Source organism: Nannospalax galili, unplaced genomic scaffold (assembly GCF_000622305.1).
Source record: "Nannospalax galili isolate Female #2095 unplaced genomic scaffold, S.galili_v1.0 scaffold167, whole genome shotgun sequence".
Lineage (NCBI taxonomy): Eukaryota > Metazoa > Chordata > Mammalia > Rodentia > Spalacidae > Nannospalax > Nannospalax galili.
Genome location: NW_008358534.1, coordinates 4,261,366 through 4,279,705, shown reverse-complemented (window position 1 = coordinate 4,279,705; position 18,340 = coordinate 4,261,366). Strand labels below are relative to the sequence as shown.

Here is an 18,340-nt window from a genome sequence, read left to right as displayed (position 1 = left end):
TCAACATTCCTTTAGATAAGATTGGGGTCTGCTGTCCATTTTCCCAGTTCTCTGCTGGGTTATTATCTGGGAGTCCCTCTGGCCACCCTGACCAACAACTCAAAAGAAGGTATCACCTATCTGGCATTGTTGCTTGTTATATAGTCTTTAGCTATGCATATGGACTCTTAAGAAATTATATTGGCCCCTTTAGTCTTTGGTTATACTTTCCTTTTGGGTGTTTAAGGCGATACAGTTGGCCCAGATACACCAATTTATTTTTACTCTTAAGGTCATTTGAGGATCTGTTCCTCAGGGATCACATGGGCTTGAGAGGAGCCCCTGGCTCCTTTCTTTTACCAGTTCCGCCTCTGTAAAGCAAACATTTTTATCATTGCAGAAATTTCTGTTGGCCATTAAGTATCATAGTTTAGTGTAGTTCACAACTCCCTAGGCTATAATCATAATTTGGTAGTGATTTCAATGATTCTTCACATCAAAATGTTTCCTCTAATGAAGTTTGAACTTCTACCATCAGAGGCAATAGCTTTAATGACACTGCAATCATCAAACTGATAGTATGAATTGATAGCCTAAATCAGGTAAATGTTTCCAGGTTTAACACCACTGGGATTTTCTGAAATTGGCTCTGTATCTTAGCTATGTCTTCATAAGTATAGCACATGACATATATTGAACAGAAACCAGGAGATAGAAATCCCATAAACATTGATCTTGTATCCAATAAAATATACCTTGTATCCATTTACACACCTCCATCCTCCTTACATCCACCTTACCAGGCTTCCTTCTGTTGCCTCCGTTCACCCCTTCCTCTGTTCAGCCGCATGTTTACTGCTCTTCACTACTCTTGGTCAATTAACCCTCTCCAGCGAGCTTTCTTTAAATAATCTCTGTTGGGTACAGACATTTGAATGCTTGCATTCTAGTTCACATCAGTGTATCTAATTCTTAATTTGCTGTTGTGTTCTAATGTATTTTCATTCTTTATGTATCCAACTTCCATCGACAAGGTTGTGTTAAGAAAAAGTTCTACTTCATGACAATGATCATCCTTGTGCTAGGGAAACTCAAATCAGTGTTTATAGTAAAGGACTTATGAATCTAGGCGCTTTTGATTAGCTAAAAATATCATTTAAATAAAACCGTTATTTTACTTTTTTTTGCACTTCTTATGATGCTGAATTTATTATTGTCACATCAGGTTTTGTTTCTTCTATTTCTTCCTGGATATCTTTTTCTTCTGTACAACCTTCTCCTCTTTCTAATGTAGGAACAATTTGTTCCTATCCAGTGAGGATCATCTCTGTGTGGCAGGGGGAGCTCATGAATGGGTTAATCCGACCATGGGTTCTGGAAGCTCTGCGCAGATCTTGGGTGTTTTGTTTACCTGAATCTGTTCAATGACTAGATAATCTTCATCTAAATCCTTCAGTTCAGGATTATACTCCACATTTTTAAGCATGTGCAGCAAAAACTCAGCATTCTTTTTGGGTCACTGACCCTGTGCCCAGCTGGACACACCTACTAACTTCATTGTTCCACTAGAATAACACACACTGCCCTTTTAAAAATGATGTCTTTCAGATTCTTGGTGTCTTTTTGAATATGCATACTCTTGATGGCCTGGGCAGTTTCACTGGTGTTCTTAAGGTGAACAGGAATATTTGAGCCTCTTGATTTGCATGATTTTGGAGGATTTTCTGGGTCAAGAGAGTACTGAACCATTTCCACAGGTCACCTCAGGCCATTTATAGGAAGGCTTAAAACAGCTTTTTTTTAAATCCCAGGATGCTTACATTATGGGCTTAGCATTGCCCCTTGTTAAATGAAAATGACAAAAAGTTGTTAAACCAGAACTAAAATGGGGGGGGATAAAAATCTCAGTTTAGTCACACTCTTCCCTTTAAAGCAGATACCTGGCAGATAATAATGCAGCTACTTCCTTTAAAAATGTAGTAACTCAAGAAAACATTTGATTTTCTTTTGAAGCAGGAGATGCTATTAGACGGTGGTTGCAGCTCTGAGCTACAATCTTGTTATTGGACCCTTTGTCCTTCTCCTGTCAAACCCAGCTAAGATCAGTGCAAATGTTCACAGTCACTGACATATGCATGTGTATACAGCACGTTCACTCCCCATTTCTTCCGTATGAATTAAGATTACTGGCACCAGAGGATACAAAAAACGAAGTTTCCTTTTTTTCGCAGAGTGAGGCGCTGGACTGTTTTTTAGTATACTTGAGAAAGAGCCTATTAGAGTTCGTCAATGTTTCCTTCCTAACTCCAGAAACGTCTCTCCACACGAACTTCCACCCAGTTCCTCAGGAAGGTTTACTTTTTAAAAAATGACATCTTTTAGATTCTTGGTGTCTTTTTTAATATGCATAAACTGTACATAGAAAGCTACTTTTAGACAAAGAAGAAACATAAAATGAAACAAACGGCGGCCTCTTCCCATTTGTGGAATGGCCTGCTTAATCTGCCACGTGATTTCAATGGCCACTGTATTAAATTTCTGGCTCTGAAATATTAAATGGCATTTAGAAATGTCACCTAGAAAGATGTCTCAAAATGCTGATTTTTCCTAAAAGCCTTTCCACTGAGAATTTTTTTTTTTATCCCCACAAGTCGGTGGGCATGAGGAACAAAGTGAACACTCAGGTTGAAGCCCGCAAAGAAAAGATTCTTTCTTCAGGAGTCACGAGAAGTTTGAATGAATTGGACGCATTTATATTATTCTGTTAAAAGGATTAGATGGGGCTGGTGATCTATTTCTGTGGTAGAGTGAGGCCGAGTTCAATTTCCAGCACACACAAAATAAAAGGTTACGTAAGCTGGCTGCACAGCTTCAAGACCAACAGGGGAGGAGAGGAGAAGACCGCTGTTTTTCTTGTGGACTTACTGATGAAAGGATTGCTGACTGACAGAGTTGTTCTGTGCCTGGACGCAGTAGCCCTAACCTGAGAGTTTAGAGCGCTTCCCCTTGCACAGGCTAAGGGACGGCAGGGAGCCCGGCCACTGGCCTGCTCATTTCTTACCTTATTTCAGGACCTCCGCTTCAGTTTGCCTGGCTGAAGGGCAGGGTCCAAGCAGCCACGCTTGCAACCAAGGGTCTCTTCCTTGGAGCCCCCTTAGAGATCCTGAGCCGCAGGGCTGCCCAGTTTAGACTCAAACTACCCTCTTCCCAGGTTCGGCAAAAGAGGTCTTTCCTTCAAGTTCCTGGTAGTGGGATCATGGGTTCCATGGAAACTCGGGAAAGGAAGCAGAGACCCTCAAAGGGGGCACTTAAAGGGATTAAAAGAGAGGCTGGAGAGTTAAGTGCACTACACTAGAGAAACGCAGTTGTCTTAGTTACTGTATCTAGCCGACTGAGAAACCAAAACAGCTACATAGGAAAGAAAAGCTTTGAAACATTAGAGGGGTGAAAAGGAAAATTGCAACGCCTATATTACTAGACCCCTTTCATGAACAACTCAGAAGTGAGAGGTTTGAGGAAGCAACACTGTGTTTCTCCTGTCTAAAGCGTTAATTTAGTTTTTGTCCCATGGTTATGACTGGTCTAGTAATTCTGAGCATGCACAGATTGGCGCCAAGCCTTTCTCCTTTTCTAAATGCTATGGGCTAAGGGCTATGGAGTCCCTGTATAAGAGATACCTGATCTTTTTGTTTTCGAAATTACCATGGACCTCAGTTCTGTATGAGACATCTTTACTCCACATTTAATAAATCGAAGATCGTTGTACCACGTTGAAAAAGGAATACAATGGAGGCTTTCCTGAACCTTACATTACATTGCATCTTATGCGTTTGCCAATATTTAACCATTTTAACTTAAGGGAAGTATCTAGAGAAGCAGTCTGTCCATTCTTTATTGTATTTTTTTGTTATAAATATTCTTAAAATATCTCAGTTTCCCCCATTCTCAGCTTCCCCTCAGTTTAAGCCTGACGCCGCACAGATCCAGTCCTTCCCATTCAACTAGCTACAACCCCATGCCAGACAGCATAACAAACCTACCAAATGAATGGGCCGCAGATGCCCATTTTGCATGAAGATCTTAATTCTATAGAAATCTCTTACTTGAAAAAAGACAGCTCTGTATTATCCTAGCTCTGATGACAAAATTCCAATTAAGAGAAGTAACAACATGACATATGTAATATCACCTATATCCACAAAGCTGGTTTGGACAGACCTGTAATGTTGTTTGATGAACTATATTTCAATGATAATTGTATTTAATGGTTATAGTTAACCATTGAAAACCAAACGGCATGGTAGTGCACACCTTTAATGCCAGTACTTGAGAGACAGAGGCAGGTGGATCTCTGCAAGTTCAAGGCTAACCTGATCTACATAGTGAGTTTCCCCCCTGCGCTCAGTAACACAACCTAAGGCCATGAACTTGGTGAGCCATGTCTGCGGGACTAGCAAACTATACACCAATGTATAAATGGCTTTGCATTGTATAATGTAAAATATAGAAGAAATGGTGTTATTAAAAAGTTGGAATGGGGTGCTGGAGAGATGGTTCAGTGATTAAGAACACTGGCTGCTCTTGCAGAGGATGGCAGCTAACCACTGTCTGCAACTCCATTTCCAAGAGATCCCAATGCCCTCTTCTGACCTCCACAAGCATTGCACAACAGGAGTGCACTTACATATGTGCAGGCAATACACTCATACACATGAAATGAAAATAATAAGTAATTTTTTTTAGAACAGGCAGTGAGGGAGAATAAGGATTTTAGTGAACTCAAAGAGAAAGGCTAGACTGGAGTTCAAGTTTGGAAAGATAACAGGTCAACAACTGTGGGTTACTGTTATCATGAAGAGCAGAAATACAGATTATATGTCTTTCTTTTTTGATACAGGGTCTCACATGTAGCCCTGGATGGCCTGGAATTCTCTATGCAAACCAGGCTGGCCTTGAACTCACAGAGTTCTGACTACCTCTGCCTTCCTGGTATGAAATTTCAGTTCCTGGTATGTATGTGTCTGAAAGATGGAAAGCAGGCTCCTACTAGACTGTGGTGAACATGAAAATCTTTGACAGATCAGAACTCATTCTTCCTTAACATATGCTTTCCTATTTTCCCTCATCATACTCTGAAGTGATTTCTTACAAGAACCTGTCTTTGGCAAAGCAGACAGCTCACCTTCCAAGTCGCTAATATTTAGATAGCTATGATTCTGAGATGGGCAAGCAAATATTCCAAAACCATGCCATTTGTAATATTTTTAATGCAAATATATATAAGTCCTTTTTCTTGGCAAAGGTATTTGCTAAAATTTCTAACACCAAGTAAAGACTGGCAAAGAATGCTCCTCAGGCTTAAAGGAACACAACTCTATTTCTCAGTTATCCACTGAAAGCAGTAGACTCTCCAGGTGGCAAATCTTCAGCAGAGTCAGATAGAATGAATCATACCGTATGTGCCCAGGAGCTGTGGATACCATTCAGGCTAACCTAACCAACCCACTAAGTTGAAAGAGGTTCAGTACCCTCAGAACAGTACCTAAAAGAGAAACAATATTCCATCATTCCATGTCAGTTCTACTTCCTGAAACAGATGCATCAGGTTGTAACAATCAGAACCAGCATAGAACTGTGTTGTTCAAATTTGCTTGATGATAAAAACCACTTGGAGAGCCAGGGGGGTCTTTGCAAGTTGGATCTCAGCTTGGTTTACATGGGGAGTTTCAGGGCAGCTAGGGCTACACAGTGAGACCCTTTCTCAAAAAAAAAATCACTTGAAATCAGAGTCAACTACTTTGTCCTTTGAAAAGTACAATTGCGCTGTGCTCTGTACTGAGAAAGATCCCATACCTAGGGTTCAGTGTTTTGCATTTATGCTCTGTAACTGTAGTCTGATGAGACAATTGAGCGCTTGCTGGAGATCTGGACCCTTGGATGACTGAAGTTGACTCTTTCACCACCTCCCACTTTCCTACCCCTTGCCTCTCCCTCCCCATACCTGACCAGTGACTACTGCCATTCATAGAACCCCTGATGCTCAGGCAAACTTCCTCGTTGGCACTACCCAGATACCATTACTGCCCTCCCTCCCTTGCAGGGTTGGCACAGGCACAGGGATGATTGAGGTCAAGTGCACATGCTCCAGGCCATTTTGAAAAGTAACATAGTCTCATAGCGTCTCTGAACACAGCATATGCTATCGTATATTTGGAGAGTGATTTTCTTACCAACCTTGCTTTCTGTACCATGCATACCCTGACATGGAGTTGCACTGGTTTGATAAACACCTCTCTGCCTCAATGGCTGTGGTAGGCCATCAAAGGAAGAATGGCTTACCCTCCCTCTGCTAGGGACAGTCAGTGACATGGGGCTGGCAGGGAGGGAATCTCAAGAGTGTGTATGCCATACTGTAAAGTGTGACCCTAGGACACCTATGAAGTCCTGCACTCAACCAGTAAATATCCCCATGCCAGCAGGAGCATGGCATTAAACACGTATTAAAAGGGAAATGATCAGGCTGGAGAGATGGCTCGGGAGTTAAGAGCACTGACTGCTCTTGCAGAAGAACTGAATTCAGTTCCCAGCACCCACATGGTGACTAACAATCATCCATAACTCCACTTCCAGGAGATCTGATGCCCTCTTCTGACCTCTGCAGGTATGGGATACATGTGGTGCACTTACATACATGCAGGCAAAACACCCATATATAGTAAATAAAAATCAGTAGCTTTAAAAAAAATAAGTTGTCAAACATAGCCTAAAATAAAAAGGAATGTTTTCTATTTCAGTATCTTCAACAGCATTTTATCCTAGCCTTGGAACAAGGACCCTCATATTTTTCCTTCCCATTGACCTCAAAAAGTATGTTCCTAGCCTAGAATGAGCAATTTTTTTTTTAATTTGTAGAAGTGTTTTGATTTCCAGTACATTTATTGTTATGTGTGTTGTGCCTGTGAAGGCAAGAAGAGGGCAAGAGAGCTGCTGTGTGGGCGTTGGGAATCAAACCTGGATCCTCTGAAGAATGATAAGTGCTCTTAAAGCCTGGATCACCACTCTAGGCCCAGAGTGAGCACTTTTCAAACATAAGATTAGCAAACCATAGAAATTCTGATTCAGTAGGCATGTAACACTTTTCAAACATAGTTACGAGAGCTAAAAGAATATTGTAGAGAGTTTCATTTTCTGTGGCCCCACCCACAAAATATTCTCAATGTCTAAATGAGCCCCCAAAGCTGCTTTTACAGACACCTCAGATGAGTTCACTGCACTTGGCCCTCAGACCACCTCTGATGTGATTCTGAATGCTCAGAAACCCAAATATTGGAGCCAAGCAGACTGCTTTACAAACTACTTACTAATCTATTAACTAATCTCAGAGGAGTGAATATGAATTTTTTAATTTTTATTACATTTATTTATGTATATAAGCATATATGTGTCAGTCTATGTTTTAATCTGTGGATGCACACGTGCCACAGCACAGGTGAGATCAGAGACCAACTTGCAGAAGCTTGTTCTCTCCTTCCACCATGTGGGTCCTAGGGATCAAACTCAGGTCAGCAGACTTGGCATCAAGCACCTTAACTCACTAAGTCATCTCACCAGCACAAGTGTCTTTAAACCTTAATTTGCTCATCAATGTATAGATAGAGTAATATTCCATAAGTGCATTGTGTTTTGAGTGCTAAATGTATATAAACACTACAATTATTAACCATAAATTATCGCTTAAATTTTTTTAATTAGGAAGATTGCTAAATCTGGGTGGTAGACATGCTGGTGTTATTATTATCATTATGATTATTGTTGTTATTACTGTTTGAGGTTTTTTTCTGTATTTTTTGGACAGGGTCTCCCTGAAGCCCCAGCTGCCTCTGCCTCCTAAGTGCTAGGATTAAAGGCATGCACTGCTACACCTGCCTTTTTCTGTGTGTTTTACATTTTATTTTCAAATATAAAGCAATAGCTAGAAAGAGATTGAAAGACAGAGTGCAGAGTAGTAAGTCAAAGGCCTGTAATAGGTGGTCCAGCCCCATAGGAATCCAGGTCCAAAGCTAGGGCTTCCATGTCCATGGCATAGTAGCTGTTCAGTATGTTGAATTCAGGTCCAGAAGAATCTTCAAAAGTGCATCCCCCAAGAACCATCTCTGCCCCACACTCAGAGACATGGACAGTCCCCTCTGTCTTGTTAAGGAATAGGCTTTGCCACAGGTTACCCATGCCTTAGGCAGAGGGCATCTCCACAGAAGCTGGTGGGGGCACCTGCAAAGAATTTTCTGAATGTTGAGTGTGCCCTCTAGTGTTCACACTTCTTGGCTTTATTCTTCAAAATGTGGATCAAGGAAGAACTTTGTTTACACTGGAACTGAAATTCTCTAAGTTGATCTAGCTATTGATATAGTGAAAATCAACTCATTGGCCTCTGATTATGAAGTGAGTACGCAGATGAAAGAATGAGTTAGCCTCTAATCTAATAATGCCCAGGTTCAATGCAGCACTCCAAACACCTTTGTCCATATTGTCAGAAAGTTAAGTACAATGAAGGAAACTTGTTAAGACAAAGACTACATGTCCAGCCAGGAGAAATACAGTTATTAGGTACTAGAAGGAATGTATGCGCCCCACTGTTCATTGGCACATAGATGACTAACAAACATAGCCCGTATGAAGGCCGTAGGTCTTATTTCATAATATTCTAGTTTGGAAGACTTGAGATAACTCCTGTCAAAAATTAAACATTTTTCTCTTTCTTTCTAACTGGCCTGGAACTTGCTACGTAGACTAGGCTGGCCTCAACTCACAGAGATCAGAGATCTGCCTGCCTCTGCCTGAGTGCTGAGATTAAAGGCATGTACCACCACGCCCTGTTCTTTCTTTTTTGGATTTATTTTTATTTTATGTGTTTGAATGTTTTGTCTCCATGTGTATTAAGTGCAGGATGTGCATGCAATGCCCACAGAGGCCACAAGAGGGCATCAGAGTCCCTGGAACTTCAGTTACAGAAGGTTGTTAGCAGCCATGTGGGTGCTGGCAACTGAACTCAGATCCTTTGGAAGAGCAGCCTGTGCTCTTAAACACTGAGCTATCTCTCCAGCTTCCAGTTTTCTCTTCTGAGTGACCTGTAGCAGAGAAATTTCCTTATACAAGGCAAGAGACTTAATATTCATTAATCATCCTAGGGAGTTTAGTGTTCCCTACCATACCAGCTGCATCCCCATGAATCACTTTGTGCCATCAGACAGGCACTCTGGCTCACCTAGGAAAGGGACTCAGGGGCCCCAAATCACTCCTCAGATTCACCTCAAGTGGAACTGTTCCCCAACCCCATCTCTCAATTTGCATTCCTGTCAAGATAGTTACAGAAACAGCTGTTAAGCTTGTGCTCTGGAAACATTAATTCATCTGCAGAGCTGACACTTTCCAGAAATCATCCTTTTCTGCCAGCGCCTAGAAGCCAACTTTTTGCCCATTCCTGTAAATAGCAAACCTATTCATTTTGTGCAATAAGATTCTTAATTTTGTTTCCACAGGTCCTTTTAAATGGTAAAGTTGAGGCATTTTGTGGAGGTTCCATCATTAATGAAAAATGGGTTGTAACCGCTGCCCACTGCGTTAAACCTGGTGATAAAATTGAGGTTGTTGCAGGTAAATAAACAAAATAGATAATCATCTGCACCATCAATGCGTGATGGGTATATCATATTGTACTAAGGTCTAACAGGGTTGTTGCTGAATAAATTGGGCTAGTGATAGAAGGATGATAATTTCAAACCCTTATTCCACCCTCTATGCCACATAATTCTTTTGGTTAACCCATAAAACACTCTCAGTAAGATACAATTATTGATGTTTAGGCTTTCCCACTAACCATGTAAGATCCTTGCAACTTGGTTGCTAGTGCTCAGTGAGATCGAGTAGAATGTAGACCTGTGAGGAACTTGCCAATGTGAAAGACTATAACTGTGAAATTCATTTTCAATAGGTGAATATAACATTGAAGAAAAGGAAGACACAGAGCAAAGGCGAAACGTGATTCAAATTATTCCTCATCATCACTACAATGCAACTATTAATAAGTACAGCCATGATATTGCCTTGCTGGAACTGGATAAACCTTTAATACTAAACAGCTATGTAACGCCTATTTGTGTTGCCAACAGGGAATACACAAACACCTTCCTCAAATTTGGAACTGGCTATGTGAGTGGCTGGGGGAAAGTCTTCTACAAAGGAAGGCAAGCTTCAATTCTTCAGTACCTTAGAGTTCCACTGGTTGACAGAGCCACATGCCTTCGGTCCACAACATTCACCATCTATAATAACATGTTCTGTGCTGGCTACCATGATGGCGGCAGAGATTCTTGTGAAGGAGATAGTGGGGGACCCCATGTTACCGAAGTCGAAGGAATCAGTTTCTTAACTGGGATCATTAGCTGGGGTGAAGAATGTGCATTGAAAGGCAAATATGGAGTATACACCAAGGTTTCCCGCTATGTCAACTGGATTAAAGAAAAAACCAAGCTCACTAAATGAAAAACATTCTTTCCAAAGAAAGAGAGTGAAAATGGGGTGCGTTCCTTACTAACGAATCGTTTTCCCATCTCTTTGTTAAATTTGAATATATACGATCTATAAACACTTAATTTTTCTCTTTAGAGGGGAAAATTCCATATAAGATCTGTATTCTACTAGAGCAAGCAGCTTAGAAAGTGGAATCACCAGAGAAATCGTTTGGTAGGAAAATATGGCCATTTCCCTGGATCCAGCCCTTGATAAAATTATGAAGTTAAGTTCCCCATGCTGCCCATCAGATACCATGGTTCTCAACTACGATAACTCACCTGATTCTCCCTTCTTAGCAGCAATCCATGTTTCAAAACTTGCCTCTCCCATGTTCATTATGTTTTTATCCAGGATCTTTAGTCTAGCCCATTAAAGGCCAGAAGCACACAGGAGCAGCTGATAGCTTAAAACTCACCAAAAGTTCTACTTTTTCTTTATTGTTATTTCTGAATCCTTTATCTTTCCAACTCTCAATCCCCATTCAATGTTTCCCTCTGCCCCGATTCTCTCTGCAGACATTAAAAGGAAAAATGAGCATTCTGCTGTTTCTTTTTTCAATATTTTATTTATTATTTTTATTTTATGTGTATGAGTGTATTGCCTCCATGCAAGTAGATGTGCCCGTGTCATACAGCGCCTGTGGAGGTCAGAAGAGGGCCTCAGATCCCCTGGAACTGGAGTTACTGACAGTTGTCACTTGCCATGTTGATGCTGGAAATCGAACCTGGGTCTTCCACAAGAGCAGTCATTGTTCCTAACTGCTGAGCCATCTCTCAAGCCCTCACATTTTGCTGTCTCAATGCTGTACACAGCTATGTACATTCAACCACCTCAGACTTGCGTTTAGTTTGGTCTCAAATTTATTTTGAATAACATGCGCATAAAGTAAGGTGCCTATGATCATAAGGGGAATGTTCCTTCAATGCACCATCCAGGATTACGCCTAAGAATGTGTAGTGTATGATTATGGAGGTTTGGCTAGGGACAGCTCAAAGAAAGTAAACTGGTATATCATTGCAAATATAAAAAGAAAGCTGACATTGAAGAAAATACATTGTCCCCTGTCTGGAAAAAACAAGCTAACAGAAAGGTCAGTTTTCAGTGTAGAACTAGTCAATTTGTTTTTGTTTTTGTTTTTGTTTTGGGGTTTTTTGTTTGTTTGTTTGTTTTGTTTTGTTTTTTTGAGACCATCTCTACCTTTAACCCCAGCTGGCCTGGAACTCACTATGTAGACCAGACTGGCCTTGTACTCACAGAGATCCCCCTGCCTCTGCCTCCTGAGTGCTGGGATCAAAGGCGTGCACCACCACACTGGGCCAGAACTAGTCAAGTTTTCAAGAAACAATGTAACAGTGTATCTTCAGCATCCTTGAGTGCCAAGCAGCAAGTTGCCTAGACAACACAACATGAATGTTATGGAGAGGCATCTCACAGTGGAGAGGCACTTTGAGCAGTAGGCTCAAAAGCAAATGGTCAACCGAGTCACCCATTTCTGGTTTCATACTCACCAATGAACTTTTCATTGTAATCAATCCTTCTATACTGAATTTTCTACGGGGTCACTGACCATCCAACACAAGTTTCCATCTGTGACTTTCTGAACTGGTATTTTAGCTCCTATATGGGTCGTGTATGGATTGTTTGATACTGAGCTCACCCTTGATGATACATAATGGAACAAGTGACAAAAGACTGATTTGACCCTCTTTGGCACCACCTAGTGCCATCACCACACCTCAATCCTACTTCATTAGTACTGATTTCATTAACTTCCACTACTTATTACCTCTTTACTTTAGTCTTTCAAAGAGAAATTGTAATAAACATCTTTTCAAACTTCTCCAAGTGTTATTGTTAATTCAGAGAGGTATCCCAAACACCACAATCATCAAAACACTCAGAAGAACGTACCTGTATTAGTTACTTGTTGCTGTGATAAAAGACCATGATCAAAAGTAACTTATGAAAGAAAGCATTTATTTTGGGTTACTAGTCCAGAGGGAGAATCCATAATAGCAGGGGAGGTGTGGCAGGAGGAGGCCAGAGCAGGAGGCTGAGAGATCACATCCACAACTGTCTCAGGAAACAGGAAAAACCAAACTAGAAGTGCTGCAAGAATTATAGCCTATCAAACCTGCCCCCAGTGACATAGTTCCTCTAGCAAGGTCACACCTCCTAAACACATCCCCACATACAATGCCACCAACAGGAGACCAAGTATTTAAATTCATGAGCATAAAGGGGGACATTTCTCATTCAAATCACCATAATGTCCAATGAAATGTAATTCAGATTTGATGTTCTCATGTCGCAAGTTCATGAAGCAATTTGTACTGCATCTGAAAGGAACAGTGGTCTGAATCCACTTAGGATGGAACTGGGTCTGATTAACTGTGAGTGTGGCCTTGGATACATCCTATACCCTTTGAGGAATTGATTTCTCCATTTGTAATAAGAGAGTTTGGCAAATGCTGTCCAAAGGCCTTTGTGACCTTATGTCTCTGTGGTTTCTTTTTTTAAATTTTTTTAAATATTTTTTAAATTTTATGTTTATTTTGCCTGCATGTAAGTATACTTATGCAGTACTCAAGAGTGTGTCAGATCCCCTGGAACTGAAGTTACAGACAGTTTTTAGTCACGACGTGTGGATACTGGGAACTGAACCCAGATCCTCTGCAAGAACAGCCAGTGCTTATAACGCTGAGCCATCTCTCCAGCCCCCAAGTCTGTGGTTTTTTGGTTTTCATTCCTTTATTCAACAAATACTAAATTACAGTTTTTTGTGTAGCAACATCAATAACGTTGATTAAATTTTGAGTGAGCATATTTATATTTGGGGAATTTGAAGAATAATGTTTATAAATTTCTTTGTTGGTGCCTACCACACTACTATATAGTAGTTGCTGAAAATGTTAGCTAAACTGGAATCCATCTTTTTTCTAGAGTAGCAATTACTCTTGCATTGAGTGTAATGGAAGGGGACCATACTTATATGAAAATTTAGGTTTGATGAACAAATCACAGAAACCAGTTCTGTTATTGTTGCCTAAAGGAGAGGAAAGAGATATGAGCCACTATAATTGTCAATTTTACATTTAAGTAGAATGCTAGTTCATGCATGAAGCATGCTACTTCAAATTTGAATAACTAAAGCTCTATGACCCCAGTGCTCTGCAGTTGAGAAAAGAGTCACTGATCCTGTTGTCATGGAGACCACCCTTTACAAAGGCAACAATGGGAACGTGGCCTCACACCTCGAGTCTTCTGCCTTCTCTGTGGCACAGGAGGAGCTTCTGAGCCTCCAAACCTTAGTTGCTCCCCTTAGTTCAAAAATGACTGAATTCAGCCAAGTGTGGTGGCAAATGCCTTTAATCCCAGCACTTGGAAGGCAGAAACCTGTAGATCTCTGCGAGATCAAGGCCAGCCTGGTCTACATAGCGAGTTCCAGGCCAGCTGAGACTACAGAGACACCCTGTCTCAAAAAAGCAAAAGAAAACAAACGAAAATGACTGAGTTCATAGTGAGGCACCTGTGGCTTGTCGCAGTACTAACATATGGGTCTTTAAGCTCACTTAAAAGCCAGTGATCTAGGAGCCAGGCCCTTGCTGGAGTCTGTCTAAGGCACTTGAAGTCACTATATAAGAATCATTAGGACTTTCAAAATCCTTGTAGCTACTTAACCTAAATGGGCTGAAACATGCCGCTATAATATTTCAAGTGACAGATTAAAAGAGAAATCTTGCTGAGTGAAGAAAAGTGTGTTAATATCGTGCAGGCGTTTTACCTTGCTGTTGAAATATGATTGCTTTTAGTTCTTCACAATATTAGTTGCTTTATGGTGGCGGAATCCAAATATGGTCTGATTTTCTCTGCCAAGGGAAAAAGAAAGGGCATTTCCCCCATACTCTCCTAAACAGGCCAGTTTACAAACTGCTTCTTTATAAATTCTACACACCTTCAATCTAAGAATGTCAAAGATACAAGGTCCATTAAACACCATCAAATCCACTGCACATTTACAGATGAGGATACTGAGGTCAAGAAACGGCCAGGCCCAAATAACACAGTGGCAGAACCGGGAAGAAAGCTCAGATCTCCCATCCGGCGTGGTGAAACATGGTGCTTTTCAACTGCAGTACAATCATGCTACTGTCTATATTTTTAGAATAGCCAGGGCTCTCTGCACTGATGACAATCTATTCAGCAAATCTGGAGCTGAAAACTGCCTGGAATTCTTATTAGTGGTATTCTAATTGGAAAGCAGGTGGGAAAATCAAGGCCAGCAGGTAGCCTGGAAGGCAAAGTGGGAGTCAGACAGACTGCAACTGCAGTCCTTGGCTCCTAGCAGAGACTCAGTAAACGCAGGAAGTATGAACCTGCAGAGCTGGTGGCTGGCATTTATCACCACTGTGAGCACAGGGCCCTCCAGATGTGACATTCGACTTGTAGAGTACTCTCCTCCTCGGTGTCATCTGGCATACAATCATCCCAGCAGCATATCACATTCTTCTTCGCACCCATGCTGAGAAAGACCATGCCCCAGAAGCTGCTGAAGGGCTTAAGGAAGTCTTCAAAAGCCCACTGGAGCTGGGAGTCTAACAATGTGACCCAACTATGCAGGCCTGGGAAACACTGCAGCTGCTGACAGGCCTGTCCTGGTAAAGCAATCAGAAATCAGGGTGCTTTTTAAATTTGAGGCTTACGCCATCTGGAAATCTCAGAGTTATAGCCACAAACATCTAGAGTGTTCTGTAAGCTATGGAGGCTGTTGAAGGATTTGTAGCAGACAAGACTGTTGGAACACACTCCTTCCAACCAATCCACATCCATAGATCTCCCTCCTACAATTTCAAGCAGATCTTTTATTAACCTGCCCTTGGGGCAATAGATTGCCTTGAAATTATTTTAGTTACTCTCAACTTCTAGTAAAGGTGAGGGTAGCAGGCACACACTCTTTCCAAAATCCATAAAAAAAACAAAGGCTACTGAAATAGTGCCAAGACTTTTTCTCCACACTGTCACAGAAGATGACAGAGCTCTTTCAATCTCCTGATCAGATCATTTCACTGTAGTTCAAGAGCTACCCTTTGGGGGAACAGGTTGGTGATAGAAACAGGGATATCCCTCATTCCAAAGCCTTCCATTCAAAATGCTACTTCAGGGATAGTAAGATGGCTCATGAGTTAAAGGCATCTGCTACTCATCCTGCTGACTGAAGTTGGATCCCGGCGATTCACATAGTGGAAGGAGAGAGCCGACTCCCATGAGTTGTCCTCTGACTTCCACACATGTGCTGTGGCATGAGTATACACACACACACACACACACACACACACACACACACACAAACATACACACTGCTTCACTACAATGTTAAATATGAGATCCCAGTACATGAAAACCTACCAAGATAATAAATCTCCCTGATGCTGGCTGTCTTAAACTGTTAGAATGATTATACTATACAGCTTCTGTAGATGCATAACTGTGACATGGTTTGCTTGCTGATCTCATAAAGATAAAAAGGGTCTATGATTTACATAGTGCAGGCTTTAGTAAAGATCTGTCTATAAAACACTACTTTCCTCTTGAACTATATTACAAAACTAAGTATGCATTTTTATGAGATTAAACCTGGCTCTAAAAGTAAAAGTAAAAGACCAAATTAAAAATGCAACAGCATTGCTGTATGTTAGGAATGAACTAGAAGGGACAAAAAGCAATTACTAACCACAATCCTGTGCAAAACTCCCAAGAATCTAAAGTAGAAATAAGATATTTATATTGAACACGTAAAGACAATATGCCATTGAAAGAAAGACAAATACAAAAGCGGACTTCCTTAATTGCCTTTCTAGGCTATAAGTAGTTTATCTCTTAAGTGAAATAAATTAGCCTACAAGACTGGTCAGCACCCAGCCTCAAAAGAGCTTACCACCCCCTGTCCCCCCACCTCTGGATCTGCTGATACTATGTGCTGCTTTCCGGACCTCCTCTCTTCACTGGGGAGCTCCATTGTTGTACGTTTATGGATTCAGATCTTAGTTTTCTTTGCAACTTCGTTCTTCCTAGAATATTAACCCAAATGACCTGATAATAAAATGTAGCATCTCATAATGTTATTCTTGGACACAAGAATTTCATTTCTGCCAGCATGCCAGGACATTTTTTTTCATGTCTGTATTCTCTTCCAGACACACTGCTTTTGGTCCTAGATGATCAAACAAGATTAGAACCTCTGCTTCCTTGATTTATAAAATGTAAATATGAGGAACATACAATGCTAAAATGTAGCTATATCACCTAATGATGGACTTGTTCTAATTCAAAAATCTTAGCACACTTTATTCAAGAATCTTACAGAGCACTATGAGCCTCACACTGTATGCATTTCATGAAACACAATCAATGGCATGCTAGAACCAGCATGTATAAACTCACAAAAATCTATGTTAAAAGGAAAACCTTCACAAAAATCTATTTAACAGAGTTTATTTGATCAATGCACCCTGCTGTATCTGGTAGTGTGCAGACCCAGCAGGATTTATTTGACAGTGGTGTGAGCGGTGAGCCTTGAAAGGCTGAAACAAAGGACTACAACAGAACTAGCTTTCCTCAGATGGCAATTGATGTTCTGACTGCTAAAGTCACTAGTTTCCTTTTCCTGGTAATGTCAGGCTGCAGTTTGTCAAGAAAGGGATTTAAATAGATAAAATATCCTAGTTTAGTGGCCTCCCAAGTACATTTTTAGACACCAATTTTGTGTATCTCTTTCCAGCTCCCAGTTCAGCAAGTTTATGTTGAGAGCTGTCAATCCGCCATGGTAAGGGTATTTACACCATAGAAATAAGCTCATGTTACAAATAATAATTGTGGGTGTTTTTAAGAGACTCCATTGTTGAAATATTTACCAACATACTACTAAACACAATGTAATTATTTGACTAAATTCACCTTTTCTGCAACCAGAAACTCAATTTTTGTTGGGAATGAGGACTAAATACACATTGCAAATTTTAAGGGGTTAAGAAGCAGAATGTGGAGCTGGAGCGATGGCTGAGCAGCTACAAGCATTTGCTGCTCTTGCAAGGGACCACAATTAATTTCCCAGCACCCATATGATGGCACACTGCCAACTATAACTCCAGTTCCAAGAGAACTGACACCCTCTTCTGGTCTCTGCGGGCACTGCACACGTGATACACAGACGAGTAAGCGTACACATGAGCAAAAATGTTTTTTCAAAGAAGCAGCAGAATGCTCCTGAGGCTTAGTTCTCAAGGCTTTAAAGAGGTTCACAGATGACAAGAGTTTATCATTTTATGTTGTGAAAAAACTTTTTTTTTCGGTCTTTTTGAAACAGGGTCTTCCAGTAGCCCCAGCTGGCCTGGAACTCACTATGTAGACCTGCCTCTGCCTCCCAAGTGCTGGGACTACAACCGTGTGCCACCATGCTCGGCTTGTGAAAAACATTTCTTAAGTGCAGATATTTCTCCCATACAACAGTCACCCACTGCAAGACCATGAAGATTTATTTTATGGTAGTTTTATACTGTTCCAATATGTTTGCTCATAGTAATTTGTAGATGTTTATAAATCTGTGAGACAAGTTGTCTTATTTTCATCTTTCAAATAAGGTAACTTTTTAAAAAATCCTACAAGGACACATGGAAGGTAAAATTGATGCAGTTTCAGCACATTTCAATCATCACAGGAGAAGACTCTTCAAGCACTAAATCAAAGAGAACAGAATGTTTTTAGCATGAAATATTACTGCCATAAAAATGTATGG

General features: G+C 40.8%; 1 protein-coding gene across 1 annotated transcript in view; it reads left to right on the top strand.

The window, feature by feature from the left end:
• The window catches only part of F9 (coagulation factor IX), a 32,308-nt gene extending 21,220 nt beyond the window's left edge, over positions 1–11,088 (top strand). The window contains exons 7-8 of the mRNA XM_008821802.2: positions 9,516–9,630; positions 9,968–11,088. Of these exons, the coding sequence (XP_008820024.1) occupies positions 9,516–9,630; positions 9,968–10,518 (666 nt within the window). The 3' untranslated portion in view covers positions 10,519–11,088. The remainder of the gene's footprint in view (positions 1–9,515; positions 9,631–9,967) is intronic.
• The last annotated feature ends 7,252 nt before the right edge of the window (positions 11,089–18,340 follow it).